Source organism: Callithrix jacchus, chromosome 6 (assembly GCF_049354715.1).
Source record: "Callithrix jacchus isolate 240 chromosome 6, calJac240_pri, whole genome shotgun sequence".
NCBI classification, from domain to species: Eukaryota; Metazoa; Chordata; class Mammalia; order Primates; family Cebidae; genus Callithrix; species Callithrix jacchus.
This window is the reverse complement of record NC_133507.1, coordinates 2,708,656-2,730,143: the sequence shown is the minus strand read 5'-3', so window position 1 is coordinate 2,730,143 and position 21,488 is coordinate 2,708,656. Positions and strand designations below refer to the sequence as shown.

At 44.5% G+C, this 21,488-nt stretch overlaps 2 protein-coding genes across 6 annotated transcripts in view; both read right to left on the bottom strand.

Moving 5' to 3' along the window:
* Positions 1–1,729: 1,729 nt before the first annotated feature.
* On the bottom strand, positions 1,730–17,030 carry LOC144582948 (uncharacterized). Of its 4 annotated transcripts, XR_013536492.1 has the most exons (6): positions 16,896–17,030; positions 16,308–16,420; positions 15,722–15,917; positions 15,342–15,468; positions 13,642–13,873; positions 1,730–2,513 (listed from the first exon to the last, which is right to left on the bottom strand). XR_013536492.1 is itself a non-coding variant. In XM_078375677.1 (3 exons), exons 1-3 carry the CDS (start codon positions 16,268–16,270, stop codon positions 13,794–13,796), a joined length of 756 nt encoding a protein of 251 aa, XP_078231803.1. In that variant the 5' UTR covers positions 16,271–16,298; the 3' UTR covers positions 9,818–13,793. The 4 variants fall into 4 exon arrangements, 1 of the variants encoding a protein (XP_078231803.1); XR_013536493.1 differs by lacking the exons at positions 15,722–15,917; positions 16,896–17,030 and having other exon boundaries at positions 16,308–16,446; XR_013536491.1 differs by lacking the exons at positions 16,308–16,420; positions 16,896–17,030 and having other exon boundaries at positions 15,722–16,298.
* OCA2 (OCA2 melanosomal transmembrane protein) overlaps positions 16,881–21,488 on the bottom strand; it is a 431,394-nt gene continuing 426,786 nt past the window's right edge. The window contains exons 26-28 of one of the 2 annotated variants that reach the window (XR_013536485.1): positions 20,911–21,049; positions 19,332–19,415; positions 16,881–16,942 (exon numbers count right to left, since the gene is read on the bottom strand). The gene's annotated coding sequence lies outside the window, so the exon portion shown is untranslated. Of the gene's footprint in view, positions 16,943–19,331; positions 19,416–20,841; positions 21,050–21,488 lie in introns of those variants that run through there. The other variant, XR_008482351.2, reaches the window with a different exon arrangement.

Genomic DNA, 21,488 nt, shown 5'->3' with positions numbered 1-21,488 from the left:
CCTTGTGATCTGCCCACCTCGGCCTCCCAAAGTGCTGGGATTACAGGCATGAGCCACCGCGCCCGGCCCGCCTGCTTATTCTTAAGATTGTTGCATATTAAATGAATGCAAAGATACAGATATATGAGGCCCCAGTTTTCAAGGATGGAGTCTGCACAGCGTGAGACATTCAAACTCATGGTTTTTCTGTCAACTCTCTGCCTTTTGGTTTGGTAGTTGTTACAAAAGCCACAAGCCAATTGGCTTCAATTTAGCAAATTCAGTTTTGAAAATATTATTTGTGAAGAAACAGGTTGAAAATACTGTCTTAAATGAAGTGTCTCCTCTATTGGAGAGGTCCACACTCTGGTCCTCTAGTTCTGTCTCTCATGTGTCAGCAACCTCAGCCGTGGCAGAGAGATTCTGCAGGGATCCTGAGCAGAGGAGTCCAGGTCACACCACAGCAATGAGCACCAAGGGAAGCAGGTCCAAGGACAGTTTTCAAACACAATGTCCAACCTTTTGATGGGTAACTTTAACAAGCAACCTGCTACATTTTAAAAGAAGTTCTAGAGAGAACTGAATTTTCTAGCAAAATTCTAATTGGGAGGAGAATAACCTAAAATAACTTTTTTATAACATGGATTTGTTCAATTTTACCTTAAAAGAATTTTCCTGATGCCTCATGTTTGTCTCAAAACCACTCAATATTTGGATATTTGTAGCAAACCCTCTTGAAATTTTACAGGTAGGGTAAATACACCAATAGCCTCCGTTTTCTGAATCCAGCCATTCTCTTCCCAACCTCAGCAGTCCTCCTGGGGAAAACAGAGGCATTCAATGCCCCTTTTCCAGGAAGGAAGACCTTCATCTAAGGAAAGTCCAGTGGATTTCACTGAGCAGCATAGCGTAGATTCCTGCATATATAGCAGGCTACCCAGTAGGGGTCTGAATAAAAAGAGCTGAAGCACCCCTAAGAGCAGGTCCATGCCGGGTTCTCTGCAGGTTTGCACAGCTCAAGTTCTCCATAACAGTCTCAACTCCTGAGATGAGCCTTTTCAGTCCACAATACCGGAGAGGTGAGTGTGCCTCGCTGAGCTGCAGAGCTCAGGGGCTTCTTCAGATGTGCGTGTTTACTGTCTAGAGGAAGCAGAGGAGCAGTGTGGGGAGAGTGGGAGGGAAGTGACTTTGTTTCACTGAAGACTGTCCTTTGCCAAGATGCCTGATCAGGAGGGACGTGTGTGGGCATGGGGCACAGGGCTGCTCGACACAGCTAAGCCCCAGCGTGCTGTGCACGTGGAGTTGGGAACTATCTGGGGTGGAAGGTGTCTGAGTGGTCTGCATTCCAAAGGTGCTACTCTGTTCCTCACTTTCAGAAATACTTGAAGTTGAGGAGATGACAGTTTTGTATTTTGACATGGACTCCAAATTTCTGATCACTGTGGATCCCACTTTAAACTGTGACTATCTCTTTTAAGCTGCACACTGGGTGAGGGGGAAAGAGAAGAAAAAGCATTTCACATTAATGGAATTGGAGAAAATGTCACTTCAGAGCCTAGAAAAATTTCAGCTTCTGCAAAGTCCCAACGCCACCTGCCAGAACAGAGACTCCCTACTTACCAGACAGAGAAGGACAGTGTTAGTATAATTTACTCTGGACCCAGCCGGTATTACCCCCAGTTTACCCAAAATATGCCTTAAAATGAAACAAAGCTCAAATAACACGCAACTTGTAGGATTTCCCATTTCCTGCAGTCAGCTCTATTCCATGCCCAGCTTTATTTATCTTTTACCAATGGATGGAAATAGGATTTCATTTCTTCATATGCCAAACAGTCTTCCCTTACCTTTACATCAAATCAATTAAGTACAAAGATTTTGCAGGTTCTTCAACTGAGGAAATGCTTGTCCTCAATAGCATAGGGGAAGTTGGGGTCAATCTAATCATCATCCACACAGTCCTTCTGGGGATGTGTGTCTCTGCAGAACCTTCACACCGAATCATTTCAGCTGGTGAGTGCTTGCTGCAGTCAGAGTGAGTTTGCAGGCACGTTACTTCGCTGCTGTGCAAACCAGCCACACTCTGGAAGCCTCAGGAGAGGGGCCAGTTACCCGTTCTGCATTGACTCCAGTCCCCACGACCTGGAAGCAGCAGGCCGCTCTGTCTAAAGGGCTAGAACACAAAACCCCTTCTTCCTTGACCGTTTTTATCTCAGCTGCCGAAATGGGAATTTTCTGTGCTTTCCTTCGAGACTGGAAGAGTTTGACCTAGTCTCCAGCCACTCTTCTTATCACCGTATCGGTTCAGTGCTCTCAAGGCAAAAGCGCTTTGAATGCGCTCCATGATCTTGCGACTCTTTTCGAGTGCTTTTTCTGAGCGACTTTAGACTGTCGTGTAAGAAACTTCATCTGCGATTTCTGTATTAAAAAAGCAGTGAAGGACTTGAGATACATATGATCTGACGTAAATATGCATTTGTACTGTCCACCTTAGAGTTCAGAGCACTGTCATTTCACAAATATTCAGAGAGGTTCTGGAAATGAGGGGAAAAAACAGACAATGACTACATTTGTTAAATTTACAAAGTTCTGCTGAGCCCCCTTCAAAACTCCCAGAATCAAGAGAGTATGTAATCTGTACCTATTGTTTTCCCAGATTTGCCTGGAGGAAACATTCAGGTTCAGAGAGTTTAGCAGTGCCTCTGTGTTTGTGTTCTCTCTATAATCACATCAAAGAACCAAAAAATAACACTTCAGGATAAATGACAGCCCCATCGCCAATCCCTCATTGGCTTATGTTTTATTATAAGAATCCATCTCTATTGTTATAGAGAGAAAACATGTATGTCTTGAGATGATCGGATAAGAGCGCAGACATTCAGCATTTCTGGCAGAATAAAAACTTAGCTTTCTTTCCCTTAATGTCTAATAGTTTTGAAGACTGCAGATTAGGGCATTTCCATTCCTCCTTTTGGAATTCCTACTGATTACAAGCTAGCAACTTCAGGATATCAGCTTGATCTAGTGGTCATAAGGCCAAAAGGGAGACATATGTTTCTTTGTTTTATTTTATTTTTTATTTTTTTGAGGCAGAGTTTTACTCTTGTTGCCCAGGCTGGAGTGCAATGGCACCTCCTCCTCCTGGGTTTAAGTGATTCTCCTGCCTCAGCCTCCAAGGTAGCTGCGATTACAGGCATGCACCACCATCCCTGGCTAATTTTTGTTATTATTGCACTTTTGGTTCTGGGGTACATGTGCAGACCATGCAGAATTGTTGCATAGGTACACACATGGCAATGTGGTTTGTCCATCCCCGGCCATCACCTACATCTTCCATTTCTCCCCATGTTATTCTTCCCTGACCTCCCCAACTGTCCCTCCCCTGGACCCCCACAACACACCCCAGTGTGTGATGCTCCCCTCCCTGTGTCCATGTGTTCTCATTGTTCAACACCCACCTATGAGAACATGTGGTGTTTGATTTTCTGTTCTTGTGTCAGTTTGCTGAGAATGATGGTTTCCAGGTTCATCTGTGTCCCTACAAGGGACATGAACTCATCATTTTTTATGGCTGCACGGTATTCCATGGTGTATATGTGCCACGTTTTACTTGTCCAGTCTATGGTCGATACACATTTGGGTTGGTTCCAGGTCTTTGCTATTGTAAACAGTGCTGCAATGAACATACATGTGCATGTGTCTTTATGATAGAATGATTTATAATCCTTTGGATATATACCCAGTAATGGGATTTGTATTTCTGGGTCAAATGGAATTTCTATTTCTAGGTCAAATGGATTTCTATTTGACCTAGAAAGGGATTTCTATTCTGGGTCAAATGGAATTTCTATGTCTAGGTCCTTGAGGAAATGTTCACACTGTCTTCCACAATTGTACTAATTTACACTCCCACCAACAGTGTAAAAGTGTTCCTATTTCTCCACATCCTCTCCAGCATCTGTTGTCTCCAGATTTTTTAATGATTGCCATTCTACCTTGTGTGAAGTGGTATCTCAATGTGCTTTTGATTCGCATTTCTCTAATGAACAGTAATGATGAGCATTTTTTCATATGTTTGTTGGCCTCATATATGTCTTCTTTTGGAAATTGTTCATATCCTTTGCCCACTTTTGGATGGGTTTGTTTTTTTCTTGTACATCTGTTTTAGTTATTTGTAGATTCTGGATATTAGCACTTTGTCAGATGGGTGGATTGCAAAGATGTTTTCCCATTCCGTTGGTGGCTGGTTCACTCTAATGATTGTTTCTTTTGCTATACAGAAGCTCTGGAGTTTAATTAGATCCCATTTGTCTATCTTGGCTTTTGTTGTCAATGCTTTTGGTGTTTTAGTCACGAAGTCCTTGCCTATGCCTGTGTCCTGAATGGTTTTGCCTAGATTTTCTTCTAGGGTTTTTATGGTACCAGGTCTTATGTTTAAGTCTTTAATCCATCTGGAGTTAATTTTAGTGTCAGGTGTCAGGAAGGGGTCCAGTTTCTGCTTTCTGCACATGGCTAGCCAGTTTTCCCAACACCGTTTATTAAACAGGGAGTCCTTTCCCCATTGCTGGTTTTTGTCATGTCTGTCAAAGGTCAGATGGTTGTAGATGTGTGGTGGTGCCTCCGAGGCCTCTGTTCTGTTCCATTGGTCTACATCTGTTGTGGTACCAGTACCATGCTGTTTTCATTACTATAGCCTTGTAGTATACTAGTATAGTTTGAAGTCAGGTAGTGTCATGCCTCCAGCTTTGTGGGTTTTTTTTTTTTTTTTTTTTGCTTAGAATGGGCTCAGCTATGCAGGCTCTCTTTTGATTCCATATGAAGTTTAAGGTGGTTTTTTCCAGTTCTGTGAAGAGGGTCATAGGTAGTTTAATTGGGTAGCGTTGAATCTATAAATTACTTTGGGCAGTATGGCCATTTTCACAATATTGATTCTTCCTAACCATGAGCATGGAATGTTTCTGCATCTGTCTGTGTCCTTTCTCATTTCCTTGAGCAGTGGTTTGTAGTTCTCCTTGAAGAGGTCCTTTACATCCTTTGTTAGTTGTATTCCTAGGTATTTTATTCTCTTTGTAGCAATTGTGAATGGCAGTTCGTTCTTGATTTGGCTTTCTTTAAGTCTGTTATTGGTGTATAGGAATGCTTGTGATTTCTGCACATTGATTTTGTATCCTGAGACTTTGCTGAAATTGCTTATCAGTTTCAGGAGTTTTTGGGCTAAGATGATGGGGTCTTCTAAATATACAATCATGTCGTCTGCAAATAGACACAATTTGACTTCCTCCTTTCCTAATTGAATACCCTTTATTTATTTTTTTTCTTGCCTAATTGTTCTGGCTGGAACTTCCAGTACTGTATTGACTAGGAGTGGTGAGAGAGGGCATCCTTGTCTAGTGCCAGATTTCAAAGAGAATGCCTCCAGTTTTTGCCCGTTCAGTATGATATTGGCTGTTGGTTTGTCGTAAACAGCTTTATTATTTTCAGAGATGTTCCTCTGATACCGAGTTTATTGAGAGTTTTTAACATAAAGTGCTGCTGAATGTTGTCTAAAGCCTTCTCTGCATCAATTGAGATAATCATGTGGTTTTTGTCTTTGGTTCTGTTTATGTGGTGAATTACGTTTATAGACTTGCGTATGTTAAACCTGCCTTGCTTCCCCAGGATGAATCCTACTTGATCGCGATGGATAAGCTTTTTGATGTGCTGTTGCAGTCAGTTTGCCAGTATTTTATTGAAGATTTTTGCATCTATGTTCATCATGTATATTGGCCTGAAGTTTTCTTTTCTTGTTGAGTCCTGCTGGGTTTTGGTACCAGGATGATTTTGGTCTCACAGAATGATTTGGGAAGGATTCCCTCTTTTTGGATTATTTGGAATAGTTTCAGAAGGAATGGTACCAGCTCCTCTTTGTGTGTCTGGTAGAATTCGGCTATGAACCTATCTGGACCTGGGCTTTTTTTGGTTAGTAGGCTCTTAATTGCTGCCTCAACTTCATCCCTTGTTATTGGTCTATTCAAGGTTTCAACTTCCTGGTTTAGGCTTGGGAGGGTGCAAGTGTCTAGGAATTTAAACATTTCTTCCAGGTTTACTGATTCATGTGCATTGAGTTGTTTGTAGTAATCTCTGATTGTAATTTGTATTTCTGTGGAGTCAGTGGTGGGATTACAGGCATGCACCACCATTCCCTTTATCATTTTTTATTGCATCTATTTGATTGTTCTCTTTTCTGCTTTATTAATCTGGCTAGTGGTCTATTTTGTTGATCTTCTCAAAAAACCAGCTCCTGGATTTATTGATTTTTTTTGAAGGATTTTTTGTGTCTCTATCTCTTTCAGTTCTGCTCTGATCTTAGTTATTTCTTATCTTATGCTAGCTTTTGAGTTTTTTTTGATCTTGCTCCTCTAGCTTTTTCAATTTTGATGACAGGGTGTTGATTTTAGATCTTTCCTTGCTTCTCATGTGGGCATTTATTGCTATAAATTTTTCTCTAGACACTGCTTTAAATGTGTCCCAGAGATTCTGGTACGTTGTGTGTGTGTTCTCGTTGGTTTCAAAGAACATCTTTATTTCTGCCTTCATTTCATTGTTTTCCAGTCAACATTCAGGAGCCAGTTGTTCAGTTTCCATGTAGTTGTGTGGTTTTGAGTTAGTTCCTGAATTCTGAGTTCTAATTTGATTGCACTGTGGTATGAGAGACTGTCTGCTATAATTTTCATTCTTTTGCATTTGCTGAGGAGTGATTTACTTCCAATTATGTGGTCAGTTTTAGACTAGGTGCCATGCGGTGCTGAGAATAATGTATATTCTGTGGATTTGGGGTGGGGAGTTCTGTATATGTGTATTAGGTCCACTTGTTCCAGATCTGAGTGCAAGTCCTGGATATCCTTGTTAATTTTCTGTCTTGTTGATCTAATATTGACAGTGGAGTGTTAAAAGTCTCTCACTATTATTGTGTGGGAGTCTAAGTCTCTTTGTAGGTTGTTAACAACTTGCTTTATGTACCTGGGTGCTCCTGAATTGGGTGCGTATATATTTAGGATCATTAGCTCTTCTCGATGCATTTGATACTTTTACCATTATGCAATGTCCTTCTTTGTCTCTTTTGATCTTTGTTGGTTTGAAGTCTATTTTAGCAGAGACTAGGACTGCAACTCCTGCTTTTTCTTGCTCTCCATTTGCTTGATAAATATTCCTCCATCCCTTTATTTTGAGCCTATGTGTGTCCTTTGGCCATCTTGGATCTCCCCCTATCTTTTTATTATTATTTTTTTTGAGACAAAGTTTTGTTCTTGTTGCCCAGGCTGGAGTGGAATGGCACCTCCACCTCCGGGGTTCAAGTGATTCTCCTGCCTCAGCATCCCAAGTAGCCGGGATTACAGGCGTGCACCACCATCTCTGGCTAATTTTTTGTATTTTTAGTAGAGATGGGGTTTCACCGAGTTGGCCAGGCTGGTCTCGAACTCCTGACCTTCAGGTAGTCCACCCGCATAGGCCTCCTAAACTACTGAGATTACAGGCATGAGCCACCACGTCCAGCCAATATTTACCTTTTTAATGTAATCTAACTAATGCTTTGGGTTTTAATGTTGTCAGTAAAACCATTTATACCTTTTATTGCTCTGCTTACTTATAAAAGCCAAATTTTAGCCCAACTTAAATGTAACAGTCCTGAAAAACTAGTTGAACTGTCAGTCACTGATAAGTTTTCCATGTTTTAAGTTAACCAAGTGGGCTTTTTAGATTATACAGGAGCACAAGCTAGAAAATAATTAGGCAGACAAAACATATGTTCACACACACACCCCACTTCCAAAACAAACATTATTTGAATGTAGCATTCAGGGTATTGAGGCGAACACAAATTGCTTTGCTTGAACGGTTCAGATAATCACCTACTTGGAGCACTTCTCTTTTCACGTTTGTAAACACACACAGGGTTTTCCAGCCCAGTGAGCAGGCTGTGCAACGTGAGGAGCATGATGGTTCCTGCAGGGAAGCCAGAGCCTTGAACAGGTGGGAAGGAATAATGAACTCTCCCAGACTGAGCAGGTAGCTGCGACGTTTTCTCCTTTCTTTTCTGGTTTTTCAGGGTTCCTTCTTTGATTTTCCTGAGAAAGGAACATTTACACTTCCCGTGAGGGCTGGGACCCAGATTTCTCGCAGTCGCCTCACTTACTGAAGTTCAATCCCGGTGAATAATGAGTATGTGCCCAACACATTTCTTCAGTATGTTTCTTAGAGTCTAAGAATACATGAGCGAGCCCACAGCGCAATTAGTGCAATCCCCAACGTGTCAATCTTCTCAAAATGACAACATTGCCACTAACCACTTCTTTAAAAAGAATTCAAATTTCTGTTTTTTGCCAAACATTTTTCCCATACCCAGCAACGTGTAAAGTGGACTCCCAAACCTCCTTCCTTGAAGGAACCTGTGGTCCCTGGAGCTAAGCTGTCACTCTAGGGACACGGTGATCATCAGGACTGATGCCAGGAAGGGGAAGATCATTACAGCAAGGCAGTGGGAAGGTGCCAGCATCCGCTTTCCACGTGAGATGGGCTGAGTTTTCACCCAGGAAGTCTGAAGTCTTGGGAAGGGCAGGTGGAGTTGCTCCTGGCAAGGGTGTGACTGTGCACAGGTTGGCATGATTTTCCTTTTGAGTTGACTGGAGTTTTACAACTTGATTCATTAGCACAGGTGTGTGGGAATATGTGTCTGTGCCCACCCACGGCACTTTCTTGGAACTCAGAGCTTCTCTAGTCTGAGGAGATCTATTCGAAAGGACAGTGCTCGACTTTGAATTTATGAAAGATTATTGGAGACATCTTGAGTAGAAGACCCAACCCACTGTCAGCTTCTAATTTTCATGAGCAAATGATGACTGCTTTGATTTGATTAGGCTTTCTTATAACAGGTTTTTATAATTGATTTTATGTTTGTAACAGGAAGGATTTTTTTAATTAATTAATTTATATTATATTGCACTTTAGGTTCTGGGGTACATGTGAAGAACATGCAGGATTGTTGCATAGATACATACATGGTAATGTGGTTTGCTGCCTCCATCCCCATCCCTGTATCTGGCATTTATCCCCATGTTATCCCTCCGCAACCCCCTAGCCCCCCCCGTCTCTCCCCCAGTCCCCTGCAACAGACCCCAGTGTGTGATGCTCCCCTCCCTGTGTCCATGTGTTCTCATTGTTCAACACTTGCCTATGAGTAAGAACATGAGACGTTTGATTTTCTGTTCTTGTGTCAGTTTGCTGAGAATGATGTTCTCCAGGTTCATCCATGTCCCTACAAAGGACACGAACTCATCGTTTTTTATGGCTGCATAGTATTCCGTGGTGTATATGTGCCACATTTTCCTTGTCCAGTCTATGGTCGACGGGCATTTGGGTTGGTTCCAGGTCTTTGCTATTGTAAACAGTGCTGCAATGAATATACATGTGCATGTGTCTTTTATATTCTTATAAAAGAATGATTTATAATCCTCTGGGTATGTACCAGTAATGGGATTGCTGGATCAAATGGAATTTTCTATTTCTAGGTCCTTGAGGAAGTGCCCACACTGTCTGTCTTCCACAATGATTGAACTAATTTACACTCCCACCAGCAGTGTAAAAGTGTTCCTATTTCTCCACATCCTCTCCAGCATCTGTTGTCTCCAGATTTTTTAATGATCGCCATTCTACCTTGTGTGAAGTGGTATCTCAATGTGCTTTTGATTTGCATTTCTCTAATGACCAGTGATGATGAGCATTTTTTCATATGTTTGTTGGACTCATGTGTGTCTTCTTTTGAATAGTGTCTGTTCATATCCTTTGACCACTTTTGGATGGGTTTGTTTTTTTCTTGTACATCTGTTTTAGTTATTTGTAGATTCCGGATATTAGCACTTTGTCAGATGGGTGGATTGCAAAAATGTTTTCCCATTCCGTTGGTTGCTGGTTCACTCTAATGATTGTTTCTTTTGCTGTGCAGAAGCTCTGGAGTTTAATTAGATCCCATTTGTCTATCTTGGCTTTTGTTGTCAATGCTTTTGGTGTTTTAGTCATGAAGTCCTTGCCTATGCCTGTGTCCTGAATGGTTTTGCCTAGATTTTCTTCTAGGGTTTTTATGGTGCCAGGCCTTATGTTTAAGTCTTTAATCCATCTGGAGTTAATTTTAGTGTCAGGTGTCAGGAAGGGGTCCAGTTTCTGCTTTCTGCACATGGCTAGCCGGTTTTCCCAACACCGTTTATTAAACAGGGAGTCCTTTCCCCATTGCTGGTTTTTGTCATGTCTGTCAAAGGTCAGATGGTTGTAGATGTGTGGTGCTGCCTCCGAGGCCTCTGTTCTGTTCCATTGGTCTACATCTGTTGTGGTACCAGTACCATGCTGTTTTCATTACTATAGCCTTGTAGTATACTAGTATAGTTTGAAGTCAGGTAGTGTCATGCCTCCAGCTTTGTGGGGTTTTTTGTTTGTTTGTTTTGCTTAGAATGGGCTCAGCTATGCAGGCTCTTTTGATTCCATATGAAGTTTAAGGTGGTTTTTTCCAGTTCTGTGAAGAGGGTCATAGGTAGTTTAATCGGGTAGCATTGAATCTGTAAATTACTTTGGGCAGTATGGCCATTTTCACAATATTGATTCTTCCTAACCATGAGCATGGAATGTTTCTCCATCTGTTTGTGTCCTCTCTGATTTCGTTGAGCAGTGGTTTGTAGTTTTCCTTGAAGAGGTCCTTTACATCCTTTGTTAGTTGTATTCCTAGGTATTTTATTCTCTTCATAGCAGTTCATTTCATTCTTGATTTGGCTCTCTTTAAGTCTTTTATTGGTGTATAGGAATGCTCGTGATTTCTGCACATTGATTTTGTATCCTGAGACTTTGCTGAAGTCGCTTATCACTTTCAGGAGATTTTGGGCTGAGACGACAGGATATTCTAAATAAACCATATTGTCTGCAAAGAGAGACAATTTGACTTCCTCCTTTCCTATTTGAATACCCTTTATCTTTTCCTTGCCTGATTGTTCTGGCTAGAACTTCCACTACTATATTGAATAGGAGTGGTGAGAGAGGGCATCCTTGTCTAGTGCCAGATTTGTTTTTGCCCATTCAGTATAATACTGGCTGTTGGTTTGTCATAAATAGCTTTTATTATTTTGATATGATCCATCGATACCGAGTTTATTGAGAGTTTTTAGCATAAAGGGCTGTTGAATTCTGTCAAAGGCCTTCTCTGCGTCAATTGAGATAAATCATGCGGTTTTTGTTTTTGGTTCTGTTTATGTGGTGAATTACATTTACAGACTTGTGTATGTTCAACCAGCCTTGCATCCCTGGGATGAAGCCTACTTGATCATGATAGCTAAGCTTTTTGATGTGCTGTTGCAATCAGTTTCCCAGTATTTTACTGAAGATTTTTGCGTCTATGTTCATCATGGATCAATATCCTGATGTTTTCTTTTCTTGCCAAGTCTCTGCCAGGTTTTGGTATCAGGATGATGTTGGTCTCATAAAATGATTTGGGTAGGATTCCCTTTTTAAATTGTTTGGAATAGTTTCAGGAGTGGTACCAGCTCCTCTTTGTGTGTCTGGTAGAATTCAGCTGTGAACCCATCTGGACCTGGGCTTTTTTTGGTTGGCAGGCTATTAATTGCTGCCTCAACTTCAGCCCTTGTTACTGGTCTATTCAGGGTTTTGGCTTCTTCCTGGTTTAGGCTTGGGAAGGTGCAAGTGTCCAAGAGTTTATCCATTTCTTCCAGGTTTACTGTTTTATGTAAAGTTGTTTGTAGTAATCTCTGATGGTAATTTGTATTTCTGTGGAATCGGTGGTGATATCCCTTGTTATTGCCTCTATTTGATTCTTCTCGCTTTTCTTTTTTGTTAATCTGGCTAGTGGTCTATTTGTTGATCTTTTAAAAAAAAAAACAGCTCCTGGATTTATTAATTTTTGAAGGTTTTTTTGTGCCTCTATCTCCTTCAATTCTGCTCTGATCTTAGTTATTTGTTGTTTTCTGCTAGCTTTTGAATTTTTTTGATCTTGCTCCTCTAGATCCTTCAATTTTGATGATAGGGTGTTGATTTTAGATCTTTCCTTGCTTCTCATGTGGGCATTTATTGCTATAAATTGTCCTCTAGACACTGCCTTAAGTGTGTCCCAGAGATTCTGGTATGTTGTGTCTTCATTCTCATTGGTTTCTAAGAACACCTTTATTTCTGCCTTCATTTCATTGTTTATCCAACATTCAAGAGCCAGTTGTTCAGTTTCCATGAAGTTGTACGGTTCTGGGTTAGTTTTTAATCCTGAGTTCTAATTTTATTGCACTGTGATCTGAGAGACTGTTTGTTATGATTTACTTCCAATTATGTGGTCAGTTTTAGACTAGGTGCCATGCGGTGCTGAGAATAATGTATATTCTGTGGATTTGGGGTGGGGAGTTCTGTAAATGTCTATCAGGTTTGCTTGGTCCAGATCTGAGTTCACATCCTTGTTAATTTTCTGTCTCGTTGATCTCATATTGACCGTGGTTGAGGAAGTTCTCCTGGATAATATCCTGAAGAGTATTTTCCAGCTTGGATTGATTCTCTCCAGCACATTCAGGTACACCTATCAAAAGTACATTAGGTCTTTTCACATCATCCCATATTTCTTGGAGACTTTGTTCATTTCTTTTCACTGCTTTTTGTCTAATCTTGCCTTCTCATTTTATTTCATTCCTCCTTTTAGTGCTGGTTTCTTCCCATCTTAGTGGATTTATCTCCCTGTGGTCTTTGTGGCTGGTGATTTTCAGATGGGGTCTCTGAGTGGATGTCCTTTTTTTGCTGATGATGAAGTTATTCCTTTGCTTTTTAGGTTTCCTTCTTACAGGCCCTTTGCTGTGGGACTGCTGGAGGTCTGCTCCAGGCCTTGCTTGGGATCACCTGCAGTGACTGCAGAACAGTAGGGGTTGCTGCCAGTGTCTTCTTCCGGTATCTCTATCCCAAAGGATACCCATCATATGTCAGCCTGGGCGCTCCTTTGTGAGGGATCAGGGAGCTGCTTGAGGAGACAGTGTGTCCTCATAGGGGAGCTGAAGTGCTGAGCTGTGACCTCCGTTGTTCTGTTCAGAGCTGCTGGGCAGGTACCTTTAAGTTTGCTGCAGCAGAACTCATAACTGCCTTTTTTTCCCAGGTGCTCTGTCCCAGGAAGGTAGGGATTTATCTCTAAGTTTCTGAGATGCCCTGCCCAGCGAGGAGGTAGCCTAGTCACAGTCTGCCAGCAGAGGCGTTGTCGGTAAGCTGCCATGGGCTCTGCCCAGCTGCTGTGTGAACTTCCTTGCAGTTCTGTTTATAGGGGTATAGTTAGAACTGCCTCGGTAGTGGTAGATGACCTTCCCGGGCCCAGCAGTGCTTTCTGTGAAACTCAGTACACAGCGTTTCAGATTGCTGGTTTGTGTGGGTGGGACCCACCAAGCCAGATCACCTGGCTCCCTGTTTCAGCCCCCTTTTTTTCAGTTAAATGGGCAACTTTGTCTCCCAGCCATCAGTTGAAATGGCTGCCCAGATTTGTGTGAGTTTTTGTGCGGAGATCTGCTGTGCTGGCTGAAATAGCCATGCTGGAGACTCGTGGTGCTTTTCTGCCCGGGAATCTCCTGGTCTATGGGTGGTAAAAGTTCATTTGGAGATGCGGTGATCACCTACCCTGTGCATTCTCGCTGGGAACTGCACTCCAGAGCTGTTACTATTTGGAGATCAGGCAGGATTTTCATTATCAATTTTGTGAATGAGTGAAGGCCCCCACTGCACAGAGCAGCAATTCAGCCACTCTGATGGAGATCAGGGCACCCACTCGATTAGCCTTGGCAGACCCAGGCCACCCTCATCCAGCGTGCTGCGTCCACTGGTCCATGTACCTCCAGGTTCATCTTGGGAGCTACAAAGAGGAAAGAAAGACAAAACTTTGCATTCTTTTTTTTTATAGACGGAGTTTCGCTCTTGTTACCTGGGCTGGAGTGCAATGGCGCGATCTTGGCTCACCTCTGCCTCCTGAGTAGCTGGGTTTACAGGCACGCACCACCATGCCCAGCTAATTTTTTGTATTTTTAGTAGAGACGGGGTTTCACCATGTTGACCAGGATGGTCTCGATCTCTTGACCTCGTGATCCACCCACCTCGGCCTCCCGAAGTGCTGGGATTACAGGCTTGAGCCACCACGCCCGGCCAAAACTTTGCATTCTTAAGCAATTAAAGATTTCTTCCAATGTAATTAAAAAACAAGTAATGTGGGAGAAGATGCACATAACTTGCTCCCTCAAGTTCTAAATTGTCACCCAATATGAAACATTTTAGTGAAAGTAAACGATGCTACATCATCACTCTTGTCCCCTTCCACGTTCCTGCTAGTACTCAGCTATTGGTTCAACACAAAGGCTTAGAGCCTTTTCTAAACTATAGCAAATCCTAGTCCAAAATTTTGCTTGCCTAAAACATGTCCAGAACTGCTGTTTTCCCCAGCAGTCCTGCCTGCCCTGCCTCAATCAGAATTCAAAATGACTATTTAGCAGAACATTCCACCCAATTGTTGTTTGTTAATTGCTTTCTCTCTTTTTTTTCTCATTTTTACCTTAGTGGTTTATTCCTTTTCGTAAAGGTAACATTTGAATTGGCTAAGAACTATCTTTTTTCACCAAAATCCATGCATCTTTGAAAGCTGCAAATGTTGTGAGCTCATTCACTGTGCTGCTTATATAATTTGGGTCTAGGCTTTGGTTCCCCCTAACTTATCCTGGCATTTTTACTTTGAATAGAAATAGACACAGACAAGATATGTTCATGAAATTTATAGTACTTATTATTATATTATCTCTGTTTAGAATAACTCTTTTATTAAAACATTCTAAAGGACACTGTCCATCATTCTGGACATTTGAAATGGCTCATGTTGTCATAGTGAACAAAGTCTACATGCTAATAATGCGTTTGTACAACTAGTTGGTGGGTTTTCCTTTATGTGCGGCTCCTGTACTGAGCAAAAGGCTGTTGTTTAGGCATGAATTTTCTGTGAAAGGTTTAGGAGAGTAATTATTTTCAGGGATCAGACCTGCGTGGTGTTAGGAGCAGAGGCCATCTTGGGCTTACATGCAGTTGTCTGTGGATTTGTGTCTGTGTGTGCACTGGTAACACTGAAGCAACTTCTCACGTGTATCACCACCCATCACCCCCAAATTTAGTTGAAACAAGTAGAAAGGAGCGCAGTTTTCTGGCAATAGCATATTAGCTTACTAAGCCTCCGGTTAGGATAAAAAAAAAGCGACAGAGAGAAAGAAAGTGGCCATCTGTATATTTCCTGACACAGTGGGATCATGTTTTTTCCTTAAAGAAAAAAAATGCAGCTTCACTACCTGGTCCGGAGTCTCTCTGGCGTCCGCAGGAGCCTTCCTCCTTCCCAGGGCCCCTGAGCTCGCTGTTGTGACCCGGGGCCGCCCTGGGCGACTCCGTGGTCATTCGTGCATTCTGGTCAAGTTGATCCTAGAAGCCAAAAGTAGTTTTCAAGACTTCGATGGCAACAGCCACCCCACCCTTGTCTAGGAAGTCGCGTTGACGGGTCACGGGCAGGGGCAGGAGGAATGGAGAGCGGCGTGCTGCGCTCTGCTCCCCGGAGTCCTTCCCACGCGCAAAGCCGCGGTCTAGGTAAGGCCGGGACATCCCAGAATCCGACCGCACTTTGGAATCATCGCAGAGGTGGGTGTGGACGCGCGGCCGAGGGAGGCTCCGCTCTCACCACTTGGCCGGTGTCCTGGTCCCGCGACGGGTCCCCCGGTGTGTCCCGCTCCCTGCGCGGCTCGTGGCGTCCCAGTGAAATGAGGGTGCACCTGCGCCCGACGTGCCTTGGCGACACGGGCGGCCCGTGCCCCGCTTCGTGCGTCTGCCCCCGCCGCGCCCCCAGTATTTGTATTCGGATTCCCACGTTTGTATTTCTAACACGAATAAACGCACTTGTCACAAACGCCCGAGCAGGGAGTGGACGCCTTTCTGGCTTGGGCGGCGGGAGGGTCGGGGGTGGGTGGGTGACCCGACGTCCCCTCTCAGGTGCGCTCCTCTGGGGAGCCCGGCCCAGGGCAGAGTCTGCAAACGGGCGTCGGGGAGACACTTCTCGGGCAGGAAGGGCACAGGTGGCGTTTCTAAGGGCCGCACCCTCCTCCGCTCTTGCCAAAGTGCGTGAAGGGAGCCCCCCAAGCCACCCTCGGAGAGCGGGAAACCCTGCTCCAGCCAAGCCCGGCGGCAGGTGCCACCCTCCAGGCCGCACCCGCAGCTCAGGAGCGGATGACATGGCGCGGTAAGGGCTCCGGGACCCGCCATCCACGTACCTGGAAGGGGGCTGGACACCCCGAAGGCCCAGTAGTGGCTCTTGGAGAAGGTGCCTGGTCCCACGCTAAAGGCCACACCGTCACAGACACACGGAAAACCGACAGGACCGTGACTGTTGCAGACAGGAGAGAAATTTATGTTCTGTGCTTGGGTCTATTAGAACTGAGACACGTTTTAATAAAAACAATCCACTCCAGGTCACAGATGGGGGCTGCGCTTACACAATGGGGTGGGGTAGGGGGACTTTGAAACATTTTTTGCAGCCTCTGACCAATTCTGTGGGAGCCCTAAGCCCTAGAAGAGGTTTTCTGACACGGATTGGGGCTCTGGGAAGTATGGCAGCCATAATGGCTTCTTAGATTGCTCCAATCTGGGCTTGAACAACACTGAGCGTTTTCTGCTCATGAATTCCCTCCCTCCTAGAACTGCCACCTTTGCCTTGCTTTCTGACCAGTGCCTTAGGCCCCTCCAGAGGTTCATTAAAACAACGGCCGATGCTTCCTGAGGACTGACCTCGTGCTAAGAACTTGGCACAAACTGAATCACTCAGTCCTGGGAGCACGGTATAAAGGGAGTATTTGTCTTACCACAATTTTGTTGATGAGAAAATGGAGACTTGCCCAATATTCCAAACCTAGAACAAAGCAGAAAACAGGATTGAAACGCTGGGAAATGTGACTTCAGACACCTCGAAACTCCTGTGCTTAGCTGCTACACTCTGCCCATCCATGTCTCCAAAACCTTGGGACTGTGGAGTGAACTTCAGAGAAAATTAATATACCAGACACTCACCTTTAGGTACTTTAAACCCACTTTTTTGGGGGAGGGTAACCTTTACTTTCAAAGGGATAGTTTGCACACAAATGGCACAATGAGGTCAGCTGTTTTGTTAGGGACCCACAGAAATCAGTAAGCTGCTTTCAAGGAAAAGCCACACATAGGGCTCCCTTGCTGGGCTGCTTGATTTGCGAGTGAGGAGCAGCGGCGATCTCTCGCACAGACGTAGAGCAGTGGAGACTGTACTCACTGCCAGATTGGAACTGAAACTGTGCCCCAACGAGTTAAAGAGTCCAGCAGCTTACAGAAATTCTTGAGCTTGCAGGTGACAGGTGAGAAAAGAAAGAAACAGCCACTGAAACTCGTGAGATAACCAAACTTGCTGAAGTAGGTTGCAGCCAGTATGGCCAACTAGAGTCTGCAGAGCATGACGTTGGTGACACAACAGTGTCATTTCCATCACATTTCACTGCAGCTCCCCCAGAATTGCACATGACCCATGAGGTAACATGAAGAGATAACTGCCCACATCCAGGACTGTCCAGACTGCCCCTTTCCTTCCACCAGGCACCCCTAACCTCAGAAACCACCCCTGAAGATTTTCTCATAAAAATACTGCAGTGAACCCAGCACCGGCAGATAGATTTGAGCTTGACTTCCAAGATACACTATTTCCAAGAACGGTACCATCCACCCAGTACCACAGGCCCTGAACAAGGTCACATCCACGCATAGCTTGGAAGGAGCACCCCAAGTTCTGTTCCCCAGGAGGCACACAGAAGAGGCTGTGGGGTCTCTAATATCTGTACTGGCAAGAGCCCGGGAGCATGCATGGGAATTTATTTTAAGGGTTTTAGAACCAGAAAGGACCAGCTTTAAAGCTGATGTGGCTGTATTTCTATGTACGGGGATTAAACAACACTGGAACCTTGAACACGAAGGTTTAGTTCTCAGGGTTCCTGGTGAACTGTCATTCAGATAAGGTGACTGCTGAACCCACAGCCAGAGAAAATGAGCCGCCAGCCCCCCACACACACTGTAAGGGGACAGGCTAAGGCCACGGAAAACAGGATGTCACAGTGGGTTTCCCATGTGCAACTCACTTGAACATAGGTGGGGGACTCAGGTATCCCCCACACCTAGAGTCTGAGAAGGGCATTCACGAGGGAGCTCCGGCAGCCACAAAGCTCTGTAACGGCTGCAGGTGATGCCATCATGGGAGAGGCCACCATGAACCTGGGATCTGCCGTTCCAGCAGGAATCATACAATCTGAGAGTCGCAGGGCCAGGTGGCATGGCCTGACCTTCAGTGACTTTAACAAGCCGTAGGGACTGAGGAGAGATCAGCATTTTGACCCGGAGGCATGAACAGCACGGGCGTGATGCACCCCACTCCCCAGGACACTGGCTCTCTGCCTGGCTGCAGTTTCCTTGCTGGGGTTAAGTGGTTCCTCCTCAGAAGAGATACATATCCCAGGTGTGAATTGGCCTTTCCCATCCACACAGCACCTGTGTATCTACAGAGGGCCTCTGCCCTGCCATGGCAGACCACATAACATTGCCAGCTAAACCAGAACTCTGGGTGTTCTCATACATTTCTGAATGGTCTAGAAAGAAGTGCTTTTATTGGAGGTCAGTGTTTATTTTATTTATTTTTTTATTTTTATTTTTTTTGAGGCGGAGTTTTGCTCTTGTTACCCAGGCTGGAGTGCAATGGCGCGATCTCGGCTCACCGCAACCTCCGCCTCCTGGGTTCAGGCAATTCTCCTGTCTCAGCCTCCCAAGTAGCTGGGATTACAGGCACGCACCACCATGCCCAGCTAATTTTTGTATTTTTAGTAGAGACGGGGTTTCACCATTTTGACCAGGATGGTCTCGATCTTTTGACCTCGTGATCCACCCGCCTCAGCCTCCCAAAGTGCTGGGATTACAGGCGTGAGCCACCACGCCCGGCCTTGGAGGTTAGTGTTTAAATAGCAATGTACAGTCAACACAAAAGTACATCCACAACTCTCCAGTCCGTAACTCATGTTTTCTAATAGGGATAGCTGTAGTCCACTGAGGACCGATGCAGTGGAAATAAAGGGAGAAGACGTAAGTGTCAGAGGAGTTCTGGTGTTAACAGGGTGACTCGGCAAAAAGAGAGCTGCCCTCCCCCCCCCCGGAGACTCACCTGAATCTGACCTGTCACACCCACCACCTGCAGCCACGCCACACAAATGGGAATAAAGCGTAAGTCTCCTCACCATATTGATCCAACATGGAGCAGAAAACCCTGCAGACGGGTGAGGTGGCAAACATGGGTATCAGCAGCAACCAACTGCATACGCCTGTTAGAAAGGTAAACCGAGGCACAGAATTTTAGAGTTTATCTGAGTAGTGATTCAGGAATCAGGTAGCTTTGAAGCAGAAGTGGTTTGGGAGTCCCATTAGGAACCCAAGGGGGAGGCCTGTATGAGACCCACAGGAGGTAAAAGAAAGGAAATGTTTGATTAGCTCTAGCCCGCTGGAAAGTCCCTAGTAAGACAATTATAAGTGGGTTTGCTGCTTGTTAAGGGTTCAGCTTAAGTTTCACTTTTTTATTATTTTTTAATTTCCTTTAGAAACAGGGCCTCACTCTGTCACCCAGGCTGGAGTGCAGTGGCACCTTTTCAGCTCACTGAAGCCTCGAGCTCCTGGGCCCAAGCCATCCTCTGGCATCAGCCTCCTGAGTTGCTGGGACTACAGGTGTACACCTGTAAAATTAGCACGGCCTGGGTTTTTTGCTTGTTTTGTTTTTATGTTTGTAGAGATGAGGTCCTCTCTGTTGCCCAGGCTGGTCCTGAGCTCCTGGCCTCAAGAGACTCTCCCAGCCTCAGCCTCCAAAGTGCTGGGATTGCAGAGACAAAGCACCACACCTGGCCAGATGCCTTTTCTCTTTAATACAGGTGTTTACAAGAACTAGCCCAAGTTAAGTTTTCCTTGTATTTTTGAAATCAAGCAAGGTTAAGGTCATGTATGAGGCCCAACCGATTTGTCCACTCAGGGATGCTTCAGGCTTGGTTTCCATTTCATTTCACTCCAACACACCAGACCTAACAAGCAGTATTTGACATTTTAAAAGCAAGATCTGAAAAATGTTCAAATTACTTGGTGATGGAAGGTTAAATTGTAAAAGAGCTTAACTCCTACACATTTTTTTCCCAAGGGGGAAAAATAATTGCGTAAACCAATCGAGAGAGAAAATCCAAAGCTGAAGGGAATAATTTTCCATAAAAGAAAAGCCCTCTTAAAAACAGAAAGCTTTAAAAAGCCAGTCATTTTCCATCCCTTTTTTCCTTCCATTACACAGCCATTGTGCCTAATTTCTAAACATTTCCAAAATGTGGTTGCTGAAAAGCCTGACACTTGTGAGGAAAGTAAGGTTCCTGAGTGCTACTCAGAATAGTCAGATTTATTAGGGCTGCAGCAGGACCCACGAATATGCGCTTGGGAACCACAGGCCTAACTGGGCTGGGAGGAAGCAGAGAGGGAGCCCAAGGGAGGTGTGAATCTGAGCTCCTCCCCTTCAAATGAGAGGAACACATCCATCAATTAAATAGGTAATCAATTAAATAGGTAATTGAGAAAGCATCTTGAAATTAAATCGAAATACGAAGTGTTCTTGGTGAGCAATATAATCCCGAAATTCAGCCGTCTGGCCGCTGTGTATGCTGTACTGGCCAGGGTAGGCTGATACAACAAACAAACTCTGAAATCTCAGGGTTCTCACCTCACAGTCTAGAACTTACCGCAGACCCCCCAGCCCCACCCACCATGCAGAAGTTCCGCTTTCCCTTTCTTTACCGTGTCCAGCAGATGGGGAAGAGTGGATGAGAGGCTTCATGCAGAAGGAGTGTATGGGCTGGGCCTGAAATGGCAACTTTTCATCAGCCAGAACGGAGGAAGCCGTGGCCACGGTCACCCTGGCTCACTGCAGAGGAGGCTGGAAAACAGCATGCCCAGGAAGAAGAGAACATGGACTGTGGTGGGCGAAGTCCCGCCATGCAGGGGCGCACAATTAAAGGGGGAACCTCTGCAGTTCCAATGTCAGAAGATAACATCAGAAATCACTGTAGGTCACACGCACACCGCCTGCTCCCTGGAGGACCCGAAGCATGGCAGGGCTTGACACTGGAAGTTGAGATTGTGCCCATCCAGGTGCACTGAAGTCAGTCCACGTTTGCAGGTACATTAAAATGTGAGAGGCACTGCCTGTGCCAATTCAAAACTGTCTTCGAATTTTAGTTTAGTCTTAGGGTAACTTTCAAGGTCAGTGGAAATAGAAAGACTCAATTTGATGAAAATTTGCCAGACATTTCCACGCATGTGACCTCGAATTTAACAGTGACTAAAACGATGATTTCACAGCACAATGACACATT